This window comes from Micromys minutus (genome assembly GCF_963924665.1).
Source record: "Micromys minutus genome assembly, chromosome: 10".
NCBI classification, from domain to species: Eukaryota; Metazoa; Chordata; class Mammalia; order Rodentia; family Muridae; genus Micromys; species Micromys minutus.
In genome coordinates this window covers 51,521,037-51,542,862 of record NC_137979.1, presented here as the reverse complement: position 1 = coordinate 51,542,862, position 21,826 = coordinate 51,521,037, and the positions used below count along the sequence as shown (strand labels likewise).

General features: G+C 51.1%; 1 protein-coding gene across 4 annotated transcripts in view; it reads right to left on the bottom strand.

Moving 5' to 3' along the window:
- MRC2 (mannose receptor C-type 2) overlaps positions 1-21,826 on the bottom strand; it is a 53,774-nt gene that overhangs the window by 3,429 nt on the left and 28,519 nt on the right. For all 4 annotated transcript variants that reach the window (XR_013975155.1, XM_080922736.1, XM_080922737.1 and 1 more), the window contains exons 2-24: positions 20,393-20,794; positions 18,030-18,203; positions 17,719-17,883; positions 17,416-17,529; positions 16,796-16,939; positions 14,314-14,502; positions 14,043-14,197; positions 12,249-12,353; positions 10,158-10,273; positions 9,636-9,784; positions 8,606-8,823; positions 7,579-7,721; positions 6,421-6,523; positions 6,064-6,202; positions 5,907-5,942; positions 5,493-5,653; positions 5,344-5,411; positions 3,687-3,787; positions 3,256-3,398; positions 1,158-1,272; positions 888-1,051; positions 653-761; positions 31-269 (exon numbers count right to left, since the gene is read on the bottom strand). Coding sequence is in view for 3 of the 4 variants with exons in the window: in XM_080922736.1 (XP_080778862.1) it covers positions 31-269; positions 653-761; positions 888-1,051; positions 1,158-1,272; positions 3,256-3,398; positions 3,687-3,787; positions 5,344-5,411; positions 5,493-5,653; positions 5,907-5,942; positions 6,064-6,202; positions 6,421-6,523; positions 7,579-7,721; positions 8,606-8,823; positions 9,636-9,784; positions 10,158-10,273; positions 12,249-12,353; positions 14,043-14,197; positions 14,314-14,502; positions 16,796-16,939; positions 17,416-17,529; positions 17,719-17,883; positions 18,030-18,203; positions 20,393-20,794 (3,452 nt within the window). In the remaining variant the exon portion in view is untranslated. The remainder of the gene's footprint in view (positions 1-30; positions 270-652; positions 762-887; positions 1,052-1,157; positions 1,273-3,255; positions 3,399-3,686; positions 3,788-5,343; positions 5,412-5,492; positions 5,654-5,906; positions 5,943-6,063; positions 6,203-6,420; positions 6,524-7,578; positions 7,722-8,605; positions 8,824-9,635; positions 9,785-10,157; positions 10,274-12,248; positions 12,354-14,042; positions 14,198-14,313; positions 14,503-16,795; positions 16,940-17,415; positions 17,530-17,718; positions 17,884-18,029; positions 18,204-20,392; positions 20,795-21,826) is intronic.

The window sequence follows — 21,826 nt, the reverse complement described above, 5'->3', positions numbered from 1 at the left end:
GGGAGGCAAAATCTTGACCTAGAAGCCCACCTCCTCACTGGCCAGCCCGATCCACAGTGGGGTTTGCAGCCCTCGGGCAGCCTGTGTAAGGAAGGCCTGGGTGTAGGGATCGGGCACGTGTGCCAGGCTGGCATTTCGGCTCTCACACAGCAGGAGAGCATCTTTCCAGCGTAGTGGCTTCTGCAGCAGCCGGAAGGTGCGGTTGAGGTAGGAGAGCTCAGTGCCCGGGGCGGGGGGTGTTGCTGCGGGGGCTGGGCTCAGCGTGGGATCTACAGGGAAATAGGGCAGGAGTCAGACCTGGCGCTGCCTCCCTTACCCAATTCCTCCCAATATAAGGCTAAGCCAGGGAAAACCAGACATCAGGCTCAGAGCAGATCTCCCTGGGCATGGCCAGTCCCCATCCTTATCAATAAGCTTTTTATTTGCTAACACGCAGAAGGGGCAGGAGATGCCTTGATGTTGAACCTCAAGGGCTCTGACCCTACACATAGCAGTATGTCATACAATCTTCCTCCTGAGACCACCTGCTTCCCCGGTGGTCTGAAGGGACCTCTAGGGCCCCTGAAAAGAGCAACAATGTTTGGTTCCTTCTGGTCCAGCGCAGGGCAGCTAGCCAGTGCAGGAGCATCTCCGTGTAGCAGTGGTATCTTACCTGTGCCCTTCTGGCAGATGAAGCCATGCGATTCCTCTGTGCAGCTCCGATCATCCCAGCGGCCAGTGAAGTGGGCTGAGGGGCTGTGCAGGATCACAGCACAGCTGGTCTGGGGGGAAAAGAGGCTACTTAGGGGAACCCCAGTGGCTGCCCCATCAAAGGACAGCTGGAAGAAGGAGGAGGCTGGGGAGAGGGCAACAGGGACAGAGGGCAGCACAGCGGTGTGCATCCTCACCGGTTTGGTGCCACTGGAGGCTGGGCTGGGGCCAGAGGGCTCTCCTGGTGCCCAGTTGGTATAGAGCAGAGGTTCCTGCTCAATCCATTGGAAGTCCCTCTGAGAGGCATGCAGGCCAATCCAAAGGTCAAAGGTCACGTTGGGGAGGCTGGTTGTGATGAAGGCTACAGTCCCCCCAGAAGAAAGGAAAGAGTGATGGGGTGGCCCCGTTTGCTCTGCTCTAGCCAGTTTGTGGGGAGACACCAGCGCCTCCCTATAGGCTGACCCTACCTTGCTCTAAGGGGTTTGCAATGGTGACCAGCTGGGCTTCTTGCTGTTCACAGGAGAACTGTGCCTCTGACCATTTCACCCTGTCCTGGCGGTCCTGGCCCTGGATTTGGAAACACTGTGGGGCAAGGGATGTAATTGATACCCAGCTCTCCACCCTCAGTCCACAGACCCAGAAGCACTGCTGGGTAGCCCTCAGCAGCTGATGATCCAGACTTTCATACACAGGGCGTCTGGATCTCCCTGGGCAAAGCCCCACCCTCCCATCCTGGCACAGAAGTCACGAATGCCCAAATTCTGGTGGTGGGTGGGTGGGTGGGCTTGTTACTGTTTATCTGAATCAGGGTCTGGTTCTGTAGCCCAAGCCGGCCTGGACTCATGATCTTGCCTCAGCCTCCTTAGTATTGGGATTGCAAGTGTGCACCACCATTGGCTCGTATGTGAACATGTGTGTGTTTGCCTGCAGAAGCAAGGGTGGCTCAGCACCTACTGTTCCCCGGAAGCCCTGCATTGGGATCTTAGTATCTATACAGCAGCTCACAGCCCTCTGTAACTCCAGTCCCCAGGGCTCTCACACCCTCTTCTGGCCTCCGTGGGTATTGCACACAGAGGTGCACACACTTACATGCTGGCATAAAATACAGAAAGATTAAAATGAAGGAAATGAACACAGAAAGAAGCACAGTATGATTTCATCCACATGTGGAGATGGATAAAGGGCTTATGGGATAAGCGTGAGAGCCAGAGTTTGCATCCCCAACACTCAGGTGAATGTTCTGTTTGGGGGCCGCTTGTGACATCAGCACTCAGATAGAGACAGATGGTGTCTAGGGCAAGCTGCTTAGCTAAGCTAGCCAAATCAGCAAGCTTCAGGCTTACATGAGAGACCCTGCCTCTGTGTATAAGGCACAGCACCATTCAGAAAATACCCCCAGTTATCTTCTGGGTTGCGCACATACATGCATATGCCAACCACACATAAACGTGCAAAACTTAACCTCTGATTGGACACACAGCTCAGTTGGTAAAGTGTTTGCCTGGCACACAGACATTCTAGGCTCTCTTCCCAGCATCACGTACAACTGCATAAACCTGTAATTCCTATATTCGGGACGTCGAAAGTTCAAAGTCACCCACATCTACACAGTGAGTTCAATGCTAACCTAGGTTACATAAGACCCTGTTTCCATGAGAATAGAGTGTCTGTCAGTGGACGTAATGGGGGAAAATGGGGATAGGGAAAGGTTGGCCACTGAGTACTGAGGAACGGGTATGTACAATTTAGTCGTTTGGTGCTAGTGTACAGTCAGTAAGGTGATAAAATGTCCCGCAGTGAGGTAACTGCAGGGCAGAACATATTAAGTATGTCACACAGAAAGGACTTGGGATGATTTCCCCTTAAAGCAAGATTATGAGTTCAAGGAGACAGATGCATTATACAATGTATGAATGTACCAAAGTATTACACGGCACCAGCCCCCGAATAGCTGTCATTTTTGTGTTTTTATGTACCAGTGGAACAAATAAATTTAAATAAAAAAGAAATGGATTTTTATATTGCAAAACCAGAGAACGAAATGTGTGTAATCATATACTCTTATTAAAATTGCATAAATATTAATTATTATAATTGACCAGTCACATGGCCCAAACATATTTTCATTCTACTAATAGAGAATTTTTAGAGACATTATTTTAATCTTTATCTGTTCTCAGTTCTGTTCTTGGGCAGATTTGACTCCATGAGATCAAAGTCTCATAGTGTAGAAGTAACTATGTACATATATACACACACACACATACATACAGATTGGGCATGAATGCTCAACATTTTGTTTCATTAATAGAATTCATTATCAAAAGGCTTTTGACAACTACTGGTCTAGAAAAGTCACAAAAGTATTTAGATAACTTCATTCCCTGGCGGCCCTGGTGTTACACACAGAGCCAGTTTCCGGGGAGTCTTGCTCTCATTGGCACAGAGAAGTGTGTGGGAACAAACAGTTTGCTGTGGCCAAACAGCTCAGGAACCTGAGGCTTGGCCAACACCTGTTCCCGTCTTCTCCCCTGGCTCTCTTTGTGTCCCTTCCCAACCCCCTACCTTGTTGAGGAACTGGTTCCAGCCAGAGGGGCAGCCTCCCAGGACTGAAGGTGGCAAGTTTTGAGGCTGAGTCTCTCCAGAGCTATTGCTGCGCTTACAGATGTAGGGCAAGGCTGTATGGCACCGCTGGTCCCCCCAGTCCTCTGTGAAGGGGAGAAGAGAACTGTTATCCTAGGGCAGGGCAGGGCAGGGCAGGGCAGGGCAGGGCAGGGCAGCACTCTTGGCCCCATGCCCTGAGCATGTGCGCTGAACTTAAGCTCTGTGTCCTAGGAGCCAAGGACCATCCATTGATCCTTGGATATAACCCTTCTTGGATTTGCTCACAAAGAGACTAGTTCCCCCTCCCCTGCCAAACCCTCCTACCTAAATATCCCTAACCATAACCCCTTCTTCATGCCAATAACACCGTCTCTGGTCCTCATTATAGTCACCTTGTCTGGCTGTCATGTATACACACTTCTTGTCCTTGCCGATGGGTCGAGGTTTTCCTGGTGCCCAGGAGATGAAGTTTATAATAGAACCATCCGCCCACCTACAGAGTCACAGAACACAGATTCAGCCTCCTCCACACACCGCAGTGGAAGCCATAGGACAGGAGTGGGGCTAAAGGAGCACAGAGCCCTACAGCCTCCAACTAAAGCCCCACCCAGCATACACTCACCTCTCTCAGATGCCTGAAAACCCTACAGCAAAGAAATGCCCAGATCTCCCAATCATGGTCATTCTGTGTCAAACGCCCTAGTTCATGCAAGGCAGACACTGACTACAGTCCCCTGTAGACCAGCATATGCTTTATCCATGTCCTGACAAGTTTTGTTTATGATGTGACCCCAGGTATGACAGAAGAGTGCCGCCTTATGTAGCCCCCAGTGCATGCTGGATGATGTAGTAAGGACTTTTAAAAACGGAACCCTGTCATATACAATGGCTTTTTGCTAGATCTTGTATCTTAAGGACAGGAATGCTCTATTTTAATGGGTCTGACTTTGAAAATTGGTAGTGACTTTGTGACCTGTCGTACCACATGCCCCCAGAGTTGGAAGCAACAACCAGGTGGACAATAGCAGATACAATAACTTAGCACCTTGCCATCTGAAGCTTGATAAACTGGTATCTGCTGTAAACACCCTACATGGTATGTGGGCGATAGTATTCTGGAGGAAGTCATGGCTTTTTGCTATTTTAAAAATTGTACATCTAGTTAGAAACTAGCCCCATCATTGAGGGGCTAGAGAGATGGCATAGCTGTTAAGAAAGCGTACTGTTCTTCCAGAGGACTACAGTTCAGTCCCTAGCACCCGCACAGGAGTGGCTCATAGCCACTTATAACTCCCACTCGAGAAAATCTGGTGTCCTCTATTGGACTCTGTAGGTGCCAGCACACTCTTGTATAAACGCATACATATAAACACACACACACACACACACATATAATTTAAAATCAATAAAAATTAAAAATATTTAAAGAAATCGGGGGTGGGGGGTGGCACACGCCTGTGAATCCCAGCACCTGGGAGGTAGAGGCAGGCAGATCTTTGTGAGTTGAAAGCTAGCTTAGTCTACAGAGTGAGTTCCAGGACAGAAAAATAAATAACTAAATAAAAGAACACTTCAGCATTACAGAAATAATACAGTAATGATTAACCTTTAAAAATAAGATAAGGGTGGGCATGTCGACTCATACCTTTAATCCAAGCCCTTGGGAAGTGGAGGCAAGGGGATCTCTGTGAGTTCAAGGATAGCCTGGTCTACATAGGTAACCATGGCTACAGAGTGAGTTATATATACAAAACTTGTTGGCGTTTTGAAGTATTTGTTTTGTAGTCCAGGAATCAATCAATCCCAAGGTCTCAAGAACTCCAGGCGAGCTAGACAGCTCTCAGGATCACCCCGTTCAGATAAGAAAACGAAGGCCAGAAACACACTATTTAATCATTCAAGGCCATGCAGCCAGAGAGGAGCAGAGTTGAACTCAAACGCAGGTCCGTCTGTCTGTGTGGCCAGCCCCGACACCTCCAGCTCGGTGACACAGCCAGACACTCACACACGCGCCCCTCTCTCACACCTGGTGCTCAGAAGCGCTCCCACCTGAAGCGTCCGTCACTCTCCGAGGTGTGCAAGCCAATCCACCAGTGCTGCTCCTGGTCTGAGGACAACTGGGAAAGGAGGCAGGGCAAGGAAACGTTAGCAGCTTCCCTGCCCTCAACCTTGGCCCTTCCCCAGCCTCTCACGCCCACCTTCTGCAGGTTTTGTCCCAGGAAGTCCAGTTCTTCCTGGCTGTGAACAGAGGTCAGCTCCGCCTGGAACCACGTGCAGATGCGCTGCGCCTGCGCCCACGAGGAGTGGTGCTCAAAAAACTTGTACTCTGCGTCCTGAAAGCGGACCCACTCCAGACGGCCTGTGGGAGCAGCGACAGGGGAGGAAGCAAGAGCCCAGACCACTAGACGGGCCCTTGAAAGCTCAGGGCTCGGACAGAGCCAGTGGCTTGCCAGGATGAACCGGGGACAGGCCCTCTGTCTGATCCTCCTTCCACAACCCAGAAAGCAGAGTGGTGCCCAGTGCTAACTGAGTCATTTTTGGGGTAGAACCCTTGACCTGTTTATTCTGGGCAAAGGTAGGAATCAGGTACCCTGGGGGGGGGGGCAGCTCACCTTGTCGACCAATGTCTGGCTCCCGCACGTCCACACCTACGGAACAACAGGGCCAAAAATGTCAGGTTAGAGGTGAGCCGGATTCCCCCAAATTCCTTGCTTCAAAGCCCTCGTCCAGCATCTGTCCCACCCCACCCCACTTACTACCACATCCAACCTCTAGGGATCTTGCAGATCCAGTCAAGCTGTGTCTGGCACTGCATGGCCACCCACTGCAGGGAGGCCAGGTCCAGCACTGCACAGCCTCGGATGTCATCGTCGTCATGCTGGCTCCGGGCAAAATTGTGGTAGGAAAACTGGGAAGAGAGGGACATACGAACAGGTAACCAAGAAGCCCGGGCTGAGCGGAGAACTGCCAAGCCGGGTGAGCATCCAGTCCATAACCCGATTACTTTTAACCTACCCACATGGGTCAAAATCCCCATCCATGTCAGGCCCTGCTGTGCCCCAGCGGTGCCCACCTACGACCAAGACCTACCCGCCACCCCATCCTGCCTCCTCCACAGTTCCTCACCCCTAGACCATCGCTCCAGCGCCAGCTGTGACCCTCTCTAGGGTCTCTGCGGTTCAGGCCAATCCAAAACCAGTGTTGCTCATGGTTCTCAGGCTCTGACTCACTTGGGTGGGGACAGAAGAGAAGGGAGGTGAGAGGTGCTGGGGACCACGTGTGGCACCAGCCACTGACGTCTATCTGCTGGGCTGTCTCCTGTGCCTGAAGCTTCTCAGTCCACACTGCAAACTGATGTCGGAAAGCACTGTATGGCGTGTGTGTGTGTGTGTGTGTGTGTGTGGACAAGGAGAGCTGGAGCAGGGGCCCTACTTAACTCAAAAATCAGTAGCCTGCTTCCCTGACCCTTGACCTTCCGAGATACCTTGTCTGCAGAAGTCAGCATGCTTTATCGCTTGGGGAATTTAGGGAGTTGCTGGGCATATGGGGGTGGGAGAAATTTAAGGACCTTGAGCGGATCATGTTTTTGTCACGGACCCACTGTGGCATCGGACAAACAACCTAACTCATGGGTCCAACATGGGAACACTTCGAATGCATGAGGGGCAGCGTGTAGGGGGATGTGAACAGCAGTCATATGATGAGCTGGAAAAAGTGGCGATCACGAGCTGCTGTTGTTACCAGTCAAGTGATCCCCATTAAGATCTCAGGGAGCCTGGGTCCGCTTGGAATATTTTTCCCACTGGTGGTAATTAATTATAATGCCATGTGCCATAAATTACAGTCCTCAGCCTCCGTGGCAAAGATCTGGGTACATTCCTTATCCCTTGCCTGAACAGTTTCAGCTTTTCTCCTTCTGTCTCTCAGGATGGTTTATTGAGGGGGCGGGTTCTTACATGTTGTGGGTGTGGGATGTGGGTGGACCTGAGATGGGAACTGTGTCTGAAAGGACGTTGCTGGCTGTGTGACACTGCTTAGCAACAAGGTCTCCTATAAGTGGGTCGCCCCTGAGCATCGGACCAAGATTCCAGGGGAACCATAGCAACTTGAAAGAAACAGGATGGTTCTGGCATCACTGACAGATGCAGGTCATTCCAAGCCTCACCTCGGCCCTCTGAGGGCAATGCGAATGCCCACTTTCTGACCCCAAGCATGACAGAACCCAGCATCTGGCAGCCACACCTGCCCCCCACCCAGGTGCAGACCACCACGCCCAGTCAGTACCCAAAGATCTTGTTGAGCATGTTGGCCACAAAATGCTCCTCCTCATAGCTTGCCAGACTCAGCAGCTGGGCCCCCAACTCCCGGCAGACCCCCAGGGCCTGAATCCAACTCTTCTTCTCCTGCAGCCGCTCTGAGCTGAACACCTGCAGGAGCAGAGCCAGCTGTTTAAGCTATGGCCACTGGCCAAAGGGCATCTGCCACCTTCCCAGGCTAAAGACAATTCTATCTATCTCAGGAAGGCAAGTGACGCTGTCAGCTCCTGGCAAGAGCTCCTGGGCCTCATCCTCAGACTTTCAGTTGGACTCTAATCCCAGCAAAGCCACAACTAACTGAAGGTAGGTTCTTCCCTCTCAATCCCCCCTTCCCAGGCTTCAGTTTCTATACATAATAAAAGGCCTTGGAAGCCAGGCATTGTGGCAGATACATGCAAACCCAGTACTTGGGAAGTAGAGGCAAAAAGGTCAGAAGTTCAAGGTTATCCTCAACTACATAGAGTTTGAGGTCAGCCTGGGCTATACAAGAGACACTGGACATATCAGCTTATGCCTGTTATCAGCACTTGGGAGACTAAAGCAGGCCTGCCAAGAGCTGAGGCTAGCCTGCTCCTACAGGGCAGGACCCTGTCTCAAAAGCAAATACTAAAATTTCAAACAAAAAAACCAGACTGTTGGCTCCTAAGCTTGGCATATCACCAGGTCCTACACACACCTTTCAACTCCAAACCTCCACTTGGCACCCAGAAGAAGAACTAGGGATAGAACCCAGGGCCTGGCACACACTGTACTAGAAGATTCTCTCTTTATCAGGCTCCCCAGGGGTTCTGAAGAACACTCTGGGGCCCGGGGCTTTCACCTCTTCACACATCTCCGTACTTACTACATGTCAAGCCTGGGAACCCTCCCAGACAAATTCTCACCAGCCATTACTCTGCTCTGCAGTCTAGGCTGGTACTTCAGATGAACTTTCTCACAGCTCCCGTCTTCCCTCTGTGCCCACCCCACCCCAATCATGCCAATAGGCATCCCACCTTATAGCAGTGTCGGAGTTTGGGGTCTGAGACCCAGCCCTGGGGACAGGAGCCAGTGAGGCTGGGTGTGGGGTCTGGGCCAGGCAACTCTGGTGTCACCGGTGTGCCCAGGCTCTGTCGGCAGATGTAGCGAGCCCGGAACGACGTACAGTTCTTCACCTCCCACAGTCCCATGGCACTGCCTGTGGCCAGAGCCACACAGCCCCCACGTCTGTACCCTGAGAAGGAGAAAGAGCTTGTCTCTGCAGGGATGAGCTCTGGTGGCGGGTGGGGGAGGGGGTCAGCACTCAGACTGGGGGAAGGCATGAGACAGAGTCCTAGTCCCATGACTACTTACAGTGTGGGGAGACTTAGCCTTTCTGAGTCTATCTCAGAATAAAGCAGTGGTAGCCTGGCTTTAATCCCAGCACTCAGGAGGCAGAGGCAGGCTGGTTTCTGAGTTCAAGGCCAACCTGGTCTACAGAGTGAGTTCCAGGACAGCCAGGGCTACACAGAGAAACCCTGTCTCAACCCTTCCCCCAACAGAAAGAAAGAGGAGGAGGAAGAGGAGGAGGAGGGAGAGGATGCTGAAGCTAGGTGAAAGGGTACACACAATCTCAGTATTCAAGGCAAGAGAATTGCTGCAGAGCCAGCCTGAACTATGTCGTGAGACCCTTTCTCAAGAAAAAGAAAAAAAGGACAATGAATGTGAAACTTGAACAGGCACCAACAGGAAGTATCTGAACTACTGTGTACCCATCACATATGTGACCCCTTTCGGTTATTACACAAATATTTAAACCTTGAATCAAGTCTATAAGGAATGCACCATTATCCCCATTTCAAGATGAAGAAATGGGCTCAGAGAAGGCCCACCTGGCAAACAGCAGCCCACGGTCTAAGCAGGGCCACAGGCTCCAGAGCTAGCAGATCACACACGGTACAGAGAAACAGTTTTCTGGGAAGGCCCCACCCTAAGTCCTGACACCGCTCTGGGTCCACCACAGCCCCCCTGCTTCAAGGCCAGACAAACAAGATGTTAAGGGCTCACCAGGCTGGTCTCGGTTCCAATGGGTATACGTGACTTCATCCCCACTGAGCCAACGGAAGGAGCCAGTGTTGTTTAGGTCTTGGAGGGCTGTCCAGAAGTACTCACCCTCCCAGTTATAAATGAGGCTGCTGACGAAGGCCTGCTCAAACCTTCAGAAACAAACCGGTCAAGGCACGGCACTTAGTAGTGGCTTGCCACAAGCCCTGGACCAAGGGACTGATACCTCATCCCAGAAGTTCATCCCAGGTGCTGTGCACAGCCAGTAATGTGCCCAGGGAAATGGGGATCCAAAGGACTTACACAGAGAGTCCCTCCACTGTCCACACTCTTCTATCTTGGTCATTCAGTTCAATCCTGAGCCTGTCCCTCTCTTAATCTACCCTGGGATCACTTAACCACAGTGTCTGGAACACACTGAAGCTCAAAGGATGCTGGGTCCCTCTGGGCAATTGCCAGGAAATCATCCCATCAGACCAGGATCATGGGAGAGGGCTGGCCAGGACTTCTGCCCACCCTCTCTACCTGTTGGTAATGGTGACCAGCTGAGAGCCATGGTCAGTACACAGGCGCCGGGCATCGCTGTAGATCACTTGATCCTCTCCCAGCCAGTAGCAGGATGGGCTATGCCACGTCCAACCCTGGTTCAAGAGGGAGGGCAGGAGAGGGGTGTCTGTGGGAGAAAGATCCCACCCTTACCTGCCAATGCTTGAGCAGGGGCGACATCAGGATACCGTTGCGTGTGTGCGGGACACAGGGGACTGATTTGGCACCAGAGAGCAATGCCTGTACTAAGTTCTGGTTACTCTCAGTTCTCCCTACCACGACCAACAACTGCTGTGGGTAGCTGCTAACAAACCTGCCTAAGGTATGGCTCTGAGAAACAAGTAGCATTTAATCCAGGAAATGCAGGGCATATACCTCAGTGGTAAAAACACATTTATAGCATGCACTCGGGGCCTCGGGTTCAATCCTGGGGTGGGGGGAGGGGAAGCAACCTAACAAAAACAATCGGGCTGTGGAGATGGCTTGGTTGGTAAACTGCTTGCTAAGCAAGCATGTGGCTCCGAGTTCAGATCCCCAGAACCCAAGGAAAAAAGTGGGTGTGGCGGCATGTGCTTTTACCCTGAGGAGGAGAAAGGAGGTAGATCCTTGAGAATCTGCTAATCAGCAAACCTAACCAACTGGGGAGACGCAGTCCAATGAGAGATCCTGTCTCAAAATAAGGAGGCCAACCTCATGAGGTTGACCTTTGGCCCCAACATGAACACTTATACACATGTGCATGCACACACACATAAGCATTTACTCATGTGCACACACAGTCATAAAAATAAATATATACAAGTAGCCAGGTACTGACAAGGTGGCTCAAAGGGTAAAGGTCTTTGCCAAACCGATTTGAGTTTGAGCCACAGATCCCATGGTTAAAGGAAAGAACTGACCCCAAAAGTTGTCCCTCTGGCCTTCTATATACACACTCTGACCCGTGCATGCCACACACTCATACAATATACACAAGCATAATCATGGCAAATTAAAAAATAAGATAGATTAGTAATAAAGATATTAATAAAAAATAGCATGTGTCTTGGACACCAGAGCTGAAGAGCTATGGAGAGGTACAGAGGGCTGAGTGATCCTCAGGACTCTAGAGTGCAGTCTTGTAGGATGTACCTGGGGAGGGAGACCAGGGCAGCCCTTCATCAACCAGAGAAGCAACAAGAGCCAGGACAAGAGAAGTGGTTGTCATACATCAGGGAGGCCCCCGGATGCTAAGCAGGGCCTAGGCAGAGACTCCTGGCTCTCCTAGTGTTTCCCCCGGACACAGTATCCACACACAGACATTCCAGGCCGGTCTCCAATCAACTCTTCACTGTACTGGACAGAGCTGAGCCCCGAGCTCACTGACCCCTAGACTCCTCAGCTGGGCCCCTGACAGCCTTCTTCCCTCTCCTGCAGCAAGTGTGATCATGCCTCTTTGGGGAGAGCTCGGTTGGCTTTCGAAAGAGTTTAGTCCAAAGGAAAACAGGAAGGATCGAAAGCTGCAGCAAGGACTCGCTGCACAGAAGGCCACAAAGGGAGCATCATGAGCAGTCTCTCCTTAAGCCATTCACTCGCAACTGGGCCACGCCAATCAGGGTGGAGAAGGCCGGTCACATACTTACCCTCCTTCACAACTCACAGCCCCCCTCATTTACCCAAAACTCTACTGGAGCCCAGTGGGTTAAAGGGTGAGGAAGGAGTGACCTCTCTCCTCCAGAGGAGACAGCCAAACACACTGTCATCAGACAGGTGCACTGAGGAGAGAGCGCTGGGGTGCACTGAGCCAGCCCACTGCACAGACCACTCCTACCGTGACTAGACCAGGCTTGACCATTTGGCTTCCTTGCACTCGACTGTGGAAAGACTTAGAACTGAGGTAGGGACCCTCTACTTCCCCCAGCAAGGCCCCACTCCATGCCCTGCCTCCCAATATCACCCCCCTCAGGAAGGAGCAGTTGGGAAACCAAGAGGATGCTGGGCAAGGCTGCAGGGTTTCCTTTATCTCTTCCCATTCACCCAGGGAGCGCCTGGGGCTGAGCCCACCTTGGGCAGTTTCAAAAACACCCTCACCTTCCGGCAGCCATGGTCCTCCGCAGCACCCTGGCTCAGTCGGCCTGCCTTCTTGCAGATGGATGGCAAGGATTGGTTACAGGGACTGTCATTCCAGCGTCCTTCCTAGGATACATGATAAACAGGACTCACCCCAAATCTCCCACTCTCCCCAAATTTTCCAGCTTGTTTTCTGGACCTGACCCTGGACTTGCTTTGTGGTTCCTAGCAACCCAGCCTCATTTTCCATGTCCCAGGCTGTTGAATGGAGAGATCTGAGTTAGTTCAATAGGCTTCACAGGTAGATGAAAAAAAACCCATTGTTCAGAGGCTGGAGAACTGGCTCAGCAGCTGGAAATCCTGGCTCCTCCTCCAGAGGACCCAGGTTCAATTCCCAGCACCCACAAGATGGCTCTCATCTATAACTCCAGTTCTGAATGATTCAGTGTCGTCTTCTGACCTCCACAGGCACCGGGCATGAAAGTGGTATGCAAACATACATACAGGTAAAACACCCATGTGCGTAAAATAAAAGAAACTTTAAAAAAGTTCTTGAAGGTTTATGAACTGTTTCTGAAATTCTCTATCTACTTACATTGGGTTGTGGATAATCTTAGGTAATTGAACTGTGAAAACTGAGCCCATAGTTTTATCCCTGGGACTACTGAAGAAACAGGGAGAGGAAAGACTGGTAGGTCCAGACCTGAATCTCAGATGGTGAAGAGGAATTCAGCCCTGGGGCCTCACAGTCAGTACTGGTTCTGCCTTTGGGCCCCACCCTGACACAGCATCTATCATCCCGCTAATCCAGAAACTCCTGGTGCATAGAAGACGCCCACCAAATCATTTAAATTTTTAAATAGAATCCCTTAATGCCAATAGATCTGCTGCTTAGGCCCCAGGACTGCATGTGATCACAGGAGACTATGCCCAGGCCTCAGGGCTATACTCTGCCAAAAACCTGCCTCAGTTTCCTCTCCCACTCATCCTGGTCTGAGTCAAGGCATGGCAAAGTAACCCATTATCCATGATTTCTTGAGAAGACAGAAGAGCCCTGAACTGAGAAAGGTTCTGGATGGCAAGGGCTGTGTACTGGCTGGTTTTGTTTGTCTACCTGACACAAGCTGGAGTTATCACAGAGAAAGGAGCCTCCCTTGAAGAAATGCCTCTATGAGATCCAGCTGTAAGGCATTTTCTCAATTAGTGATCAAGGGGAGAGGGCCCAGCCCATTGTGGGTGGTGCCATCCCTGGGCTGGTAGACCTGGGTTCTATAAGAGAGCAGGCTGAGCAAGCCAGGGGAAGCAAGCCAGTAAGCAACATCCCTCCATGGCCTCTGCATCAGCTTCTGCTTCCTGACCTACTTGAGTTCCAGTCCTGACTTCCTCTGGTGATGAACATCAGTGTGGAAGTGTAAGCAGAATAAACACTTTCCTCCCCAACTTGCTTCTTGGTCATGGTGTTTGTGCAGGAACAGAGACCCTAAGACAAGCTGGAACCCAGTGTGGCCTTGCTTGCCCAGCCTCACCATCGTGTGGGTTCTGGTGCCATCTGCTGGTAGGATGGAGCAGATGGCAAGAGATTAAGAACTGGCCTGCCAACCTTTCCTAAGGCTTCAGGAAAATTAGTTCTTCCTGTCCTGCAAGTGACTTAGCTGTGGAGGCAAAAGCGGGGCTCTAACCCTGCCACCCTGTGGAAGGAAGGGGCCTGGGGTACACAAGGGCTGATAATAGACACTTATTTTTCAGCTGGGTAGGGGGAAGGCACTGGGAACATGGCGGCGGCAGGGTGCTATGGTGCTATTATGAGAGTCTTACCGGTCCCCAGATGGTGACACAGTCTTCCAGGCTGTCACGGAAGTTGTTGGGCTCAAAGGGGTGCCAGTGGGTGAAGCTCACGAGGCTCCCGTCAGACCACTCAAAATTCATCTGCAGTTTCAAATCATTGAGGCCAATCCATAGCTCCTCCACCTCTGGGGTACAGCAGTGGAGGAGAGACGACATTGAGGTCAGCTCGGGCCAGCAATGGAGGAAGAGAAGATACTTTGTGCTTCTTAGATAGGAAGGGATTAGATATACAGGGCCTCACCTTGCTTGATCTGTTTGGTGATGAATTCTAGCTCAGCCATGCTGTGGATGCTAAGGAGGTCTCCCCCACCCCGAAGACACGCCCTCTTGGACTCCTGCCAGCTGCGTTTCTCCGCCTGCAGGCGGTAGCAGTGGCCCTGGAAGGGCTGCCAGCTGGGGTCACACTCCACCTTGACATTGGTCCACCTGTCTATGGAGAGGCACGTGGAGGTAGGTGGTCAGACAGAATCCAATGGGTGCCACGCCCCCTCCCTAACCTGTCTCATCTGTAACATCTGCCTTCTCCATGACAACAGCCTTAAGATATTTAAAACCCAGTAATAGTAGACATAGCCAGACCATCTCTAGCTGAGGCTCTAAGAGAAGAGGACAAGTGTTGAGACACACTAGCCCCTTAAGCCAGTAGACTGTAAATAGGGTTTCCTGCTGAGACCGTCAAACTTAGCTCACGGACACCAGGCTTAATAAATAAAGCTTCTATCAAGTGGTATCCACAGGGCATCCCTTTGTGTTGAGGCCCAGTCTGGCCAGAGGTGGGGCTGAGCAGCCAGGAACATCTCAGGGCCCACAAAGTCCAGCAGTCCATCCTTTGCTAGAACCCTTCACTAGCTCCTTCCCTATACATACCTCTCCTTGTTCTGAAGTCCCTCCCCTGCACCCACAGATGTGCTTTGGGGGTTTATCTGCTAGGAACTGAAGTTTGAGGGCAGCTGAGGCAAACAAGTCCTCACTTGGGTCTTGGCAGGAGAAAACAAAATTTCATCAAACCACCCACAAAATCAGGCTCGGGCAGGATCCTGTCTAGGCAGGAGTGAAGATTCAAGTCTATCCCTATGCATTGCCCCAGATTAGAATTGAGACCAGCTGCATCCGGGTCAGCTGAGGGGTATTCCAGTCATGCTTCTGACTAGAGACTGCTCAAAGTGGGTGGGCTGAGAAAGGGGACAGGCAAGCTCAGTGGGGCAAGAGATAGCGCTTGCCTTTCGTTAGCCAGTGGGTTATGAACTGCAGCCCAGAACAGATTTTTGTAGCTATTCAAGTCCCAGGGTCCCGAGGGAAGAAAGGGTCCTGTGGAAACGTGGCACCTGCTTTGGAAATGCATGTCTTTTATAGTGAGACTGGTCATTCTCTCAGAATAGGTCTCCTGCAGACACCTGGGGTGCCAAATTGGGGGCAGGAAGACAAATCCAAGCCACAGATCCTAGTGGCCAGAGGAGAGCTGCCCAGATGGACCACAGGAGAAAGAGTCCTTGCAGGTTCCCCTCCATGTCTCTGTCTGTCTGTCTCTTTGGAATGCATGCCATATTTTCTCTGTAAAAATCTTTTCAGCAACCCCACAGCTACATAAGCTGAACAATAGCAGTTTACAGTTGACACTCCTTAGGCCAAGCCAAACCGGGGCTCCGGCTCTACACTAACTTTGCAAGAAGGACTGCAGCCACTGTTAATTTGCAGGCGAGGATTCTACATCTCAGAGATCCAAGGCCACAGGTCAGGAAGGGGCAGTCCCCAAAGCAGGTCCTGTCCATCACCCCACACCTCTCTCCCCAGGAGGCCCTCAGATTTATCTCTTTCAATCACATCTCTCAGCAAGACACTCCTAGGCTTTGGTTCCCATGTGCTACCCAGCACCACTCAGACTCCAAAGACCGGCTGCGACCTGCCTTTCTGCACTCTCGTCAAACGCCCTGCTTAAGAATCACCCGAGGGAGGGGGTTGTCGGGTTAAAAGCAGGTTCTGGTTCAGTGAATCTGGGGCGGGTCCTCCCTAGTCGGTGTTGCTAACAGGTCTCCAGGTGCTGCTGGGCGGGTGGCTCCCCGTCAACTGCAGGGCTCCGTGCCTTCACCCACACCTCCCAAAGCTAGAATGGCTCCCCTCCCACGTCTCCCTCGGCCTTGGTGAACGTGTGTGCAAGTGGAGGCCGGAAGACACCCTGGGGTTTTCCTTAGGGGTCATTCTCCTTTTTTAAAATTTAAATTTCTTGCTGCCCCGGAATTTAACAAGTAGGCTATCCTGGGGGTCAGTAAGCCACAGGGATCCTTTCTCTGCCTCCCCTGCTTTGGGATTACAGGGAACCCCCACCCCCACCACACCTGGTGTTTTTTTATTTCAGTGTGGATGCTTTCAGGTCTCACCAGTCTTCCTTATGTCTTTTAAACTTACTCTCAACCTGAAAACCTCAAGTCCATAATCACACTGATAAACCCTCAGCTCTCTGGCGCTTGGTCACTCTCCCCAGATGCTATCTATTACAGATTTTTGTAAGCTCAGGGCATTCTAAGTATTAAGGTGTCTATGGCCACCCCCTATCAGATTGCAGTCCCCAGTGTATATTCACCCAATGATGAATAGCACATTCCAATTTTTCCAGACTAGCCGAATAATTACTAGAGAGAATCAGAGTCGATTTGTGTCTGTAGAACAAGAGAGGCTGAACTGGACTGGGACCCTGATGTCCTTAGCCCTCTGTGACCCGGGCTCACCTGGCTGGCTGGGCTCGGCCGTGGCGTTGGGTTTTTTCTTGCACACATAGGGCAGGGCTATACTGCAGTCATGATTCTGCCAGCCACCTGAGGACTCAGTCCGGATCACTCCACAGTTCTCCTCACCTGGGTTGTCCGGCTGATCTGTGGGGCAGGCAGGGTGCCAGCACCCCAGGAGAGGGAAGCTCAAATTGTGTCCCTCCCAGGCCCTCTTCCCAGCCTCCCCTCTCCCTCCACTCCCCAGGATGTGGGCATGAGCCAGAGAAGCCCAGCCCCCATCCATTTTTGTACACAGTACCACTGGGTCACCCCGCTTTCTAGCCGGGGCTCATGCCACCCTGAACTCCTTAATCAGCAATGTAGAGCTTAGCCCTATCTCCCTGGCCCTGGGTATATGAATACAACTGTGTGTCTAAAAGCTGTGAAGAGACTAAAGCCAGGTCTGCTCCTGAGTCCCTGAACCAGGACTCAGCTACCTGACAGGGAACAGACAGTTCCATTTCATATCAAGGCACCCCGCAGGCTATGGGGCCATTCCAAGAGAATGCTAAAACCCAGACTTCCCACCTCTAGAGTAGGGCAGAAGGAAGCCAAGTGTCCACGGGGTCCCCATGCCTCACCACTCTCCCAGTTGAGATACTTGAGGGGTGAGTTGTCCGACCACTGCCAGCCTCCACTGGTGTCCAAGTCATTAAGGCCAATCCACAGCGTGGAGCTGTAGCCCGTGAGGAGTCCTGTCAGGAAGAGTGCTTACTGAGAAAGGGAATGCCTGCCCACTCCCACTCTCCCCCCACCTGCTCCTCCCAAGACGGGGGAGGCTGTCTTGTGGTGGGAGGAGGGGCTGATCTCAGACTTGCTGGAGTTCCCCTCACCCATCCATCCCCCCCACGATGGGTCCCACAGGAGGCTGCCCTTCACCTCACCGTTGATGTAGGTCTGCTCATGGATCTCCGTGATGCTCAGCAGGTCTGCACCCTGCTGCTCGCAGCTGGCCCAGGCCTCCCTCCAGGACAGGGTAGATTGGAAGTTAAACTGGTAACAGCTGTCAGTCAGCTGGTCTTTGTCCCAGAATGTCTCACAGTCATTACCTGCAGCCACCACAGACGGAGCAAAAATAGGTCCCTTCACAACTCCCACAAGGCACACCATCCCTTCAGCTCGCTCCAAGTCCCCCGCTGCCGCCCGCTAACACCAGCCTCCCTCCAGGGCTCTCCTGCCCCCATCTGCCTCTCACTCTTGATGGGGCAGAATCCCCAGCGCTCATCTTTGCCGTAGTCCTGGGTGGTGGCACACCACAGGTGCCCATCTTCCCGGCCAGTGCTGGTGCAGCCATGGAACCACTGGTTGTCGTATTTGAAGGGGATGGTACACGGTTTTCCGTGGGAGTTTCCCTGGATGGTGTAGACCTCTACAGGGAGAGAGAGCCATGCCTTGGTGCCTGGAGCCCCTCAGGAAAAATCCCCCTATCATCTCAGAGAGTGGGAATATGGGAGAAAGCGGGGGGGGTCTGTGGAGTTCCCCCTCCCCGTGGTAGGTAGGGGTGGTAGGCAAGGGCACCAGGCATTGGCTTTAAAGACAGAACCAACTCTTGCTATTGGGACAGCCAAGGGATGTGGGGTAGGCCTACTGCACACCCCCACTAGGAGGGGCTTCCAAACCCATCCAATGCCTTTTCAGCGTCACGGAGGGCTGAGCCAGCAAGCCACGCAACCAAAGCTCCAGGCTACCTCTAAATGGTCTATCTTGGAACACAAGTGTCTTTTCAGGAAGGAAATCTAACGAGAGATCTGGTCACAAACTCTCGGACGACTAAGATCCCCATTAACCTCCAGCAAAACATATGTGGTGCCGCCACAGATCTCCCTGGAGAGCGAGTGGGAGACGAGGCATTTAAGCTGCAGGCCGTCTCTTTTTATAAGCAGCAGTAATCTTAAAATCTTTGAATTATTTTAATATACTATCAGGATTTTAAAAAATTGATTGCATTTTTTTATGGGGAGGGGAGACACATAATACATAAGTCGGAAGGCAACTTTGGGGAGCTGGTTCTCTCCTTCCGCTATGTGGGTCCCCAGGTTGTCAGGTTTGCTGTCACGCATCGAGTCATCTCACCAGCCCTGATGACACCTTTCTGACGAATGGAGCTTAGGAGGTTCTCTTGGCTTTTCCTATCTCATTCTCCTGTCTTCTCTCAGTTTAAAATGCTTGCAGCCCTTCCCCTACCACCTCTCTGAGACATAGCCCAGGTTGCCCTCCAATGCACGGTGTAGTCAGGGCTGGCTTAGTGCTCCTCCCCCGCCCCAGCCAGAGCCACAGTGCCTGCCATGTCTTACTAGTCGCCACTCCCTAAGGCCCTTAACTGGACTTAACACACTCGAGGCTCAGCACAATCCTCTTTATAGCATTAGCCCTTTTCCAGAATAATCAGATTAGCCTCCACAGTTACTCCGTTTCCTGTCAGAAGGCCACTTTCCCTGGGCATAGGGAGAATCCTTGCCTTTCATGCTCTCTGCCACTTTATGGGATGGTGCAAGCTAGTTTTGAAATTTTCTTGACTCTTGCTTTTTAACCTTTAATTTTTTTTTATTACATTTACTTATTTATTCATTTATTTGATGTGTGTGTCTGTGTGTATGTGTGAGGGTGTGAGTCTATGTGGTATGTCAGTGTGTGTGTGTGTGTGTGTGTGTCTGTCTGTCTGTCTGTCTGTCTATGATAGAACAACTTTCAGGGGTTCTCTACTTCTACCATGTAGGTCCCAGACAGCAGACACCTTTATCCACTGAGCCACCTTGCTGGCCCTAGAGTTTTTAATTTTATTTGTGTGCACACCCATACGCAGGTGTTTACATGTATGCAAGTATGTATGCACATGCATGTATGTGTGTGTTGAGATAAGATATCGGCACAGACCTCTATGCCCTGTTTGGTTGTCTTCAGTCTCAAGACTTTTGCAATGTCTCCTTCACCTGATGATGATTTACATTTCAGAGGAGAAAAGAAAGAAAAGGGTCACATCTCCTAAGAACCCAGCTCTTTTATGGGATCATAATTTTATTTGCAAAGTTTGCCTCTGATTGTTTTGCCATATGGGTTATCTGTGTATGGCCTGTTTGTTTATTATCCAAGACAGGATTTCTCTGTGAAACTCCTGAAACTTGTTCTGTAGACCAGGCTGGCCTCAAACTCATAGACCTACCTGCCTCTGCCTCTTGAGTGGTGGGATCAAAGGTGTGAACCACCACCCAGCACACCTTGGGTTCTCTCGTTAACTGAGGACTTGTGGAGGCAGCGAGGCTGCCCAGGGATCCTGTCTCTGCCTTCCCAGACCTGAGATTATAAGCATGCTGCCATACCTATATCTTTTTCATGCAGACTCTGGGATTTAACCTGGGTCCTCATCCTTATGTGACAAACATTCTTCTCCCCAGCCATTAATTTTTCTTTAAAGGTAAATTTAACCCTTAGAAGTTAATTTTCCTAATTATGTAAAAGTTATTCCTATCAAACAGTGACTGTCAAGGGCCCACAGCTGTCCAAGGCCTTGTTACCCTACACCTGTCACTTTGGCACCTCCTGTCTGCAACAGCCCCTCACCATAGTAGGGTCGAGCACAGAGGTCTTCTTCACTGCCGTAGATGTTCCAATGGCCACTGCGTGTCTGGTCACCACGCTCCAGGGTGCCAGGCTTGGATGCATTGCTTGCACGGGCCCCCAGAAGCAGAGACAACTGGTCCCCTAGTGTACGACACTGCCATCGAAGGCTCAAGGCCTCTCGGTCACATTCATACATGCCCAGGGAAACTGTGGTGTTGGTGACTGGCCAACCTGTACCCAGGCACTGCATGGCACCCAGGTTGAAAAGTCGGTTCCGGGAGACCCACTTCCAGCGCTGAGTTGGGAGACTGGCATTGCAGACTGGGGTGACTCGGACCTGCACCCCCTGGGCCTCCAGACAGCCCTGCATCCCCTGGCTGAAGATGAGGAAGACATCAGGTTCTGGAAGGAAAGGCAGGACAGGAAGTCATACCATGGCCTTGATGACTGCTAAGGCCTGCAAACACCAACCATCGTCCAGCATTTGTGTGTTAAATCGCTTGGTCCTCTCTGTCACAGTTCAAGGTAGGGTGAAGGGCACTGCTATTGTCCCTGTAGCCAGAGGTGACATAGTCCATTCCTATTCACCCCATGTCTACATGGAAGCAGGACCCAGGCCTCTGCCCCACTGTAAAACCAAACCCAGCTCTACACAGCACATCCAGTACTTCATACACATATATACGCTTCACACGTACATGTGCTTCATAGACAGACGTGTGATTCACATGTATGTATGTGCTTCATACACATATATGTGCTTTATACACATACATGTGCCTTTATCTGTGGCTTTATTTTCTTCAGTGTCCGTTATCTACTGACAACTGGAAAATTTCTACACATAAATAAGCCCTAAAGTTTTTGTTTTTTGTTTTTGGAGACAGGGTTTCTCTGTGTTGTCCTGGAACTTGTGCTATAGACCTGGCTGGCCTTGAACTAACAGAGATCCGCTTGCCTCTGCCTCCTGAGTGCTGGGTTTAAAGTTCACCACCACAGCCCGGCTAATCCCTAAATAGCTGCCATTAATGTATTTTTTATAATTGTCCTATTTCCACATCATTAATTTCCTATTATGCCCAATTTATTAATTAAACTTTACTGCAGGTGTGTATTTGTAGGAAAAACACATTGTGTTTCAGGTGAGGCATCTAGTATGGCTTCAGGCATCCACAGGGTTTCTTGGACTGTCTCCAACATGAAGGAGAATGATCGCACCTTCCCGAAGGCCTTACAAGGCTGGGTGGAGGTGTCTACATTACAGACTCAGCTTCATAGACTTCATCCTTCTAGATCTGAACCTCTCTCCTTTTCCCTACTGAAACACTCACACTCCCCATAACTCTTGAATGCCTGGTTTGGTTTTGTTTCTTATTTGTTTTAAGACATCAAAATTTAGTCAATGACACACATGCACACACTTTTGCACACGTG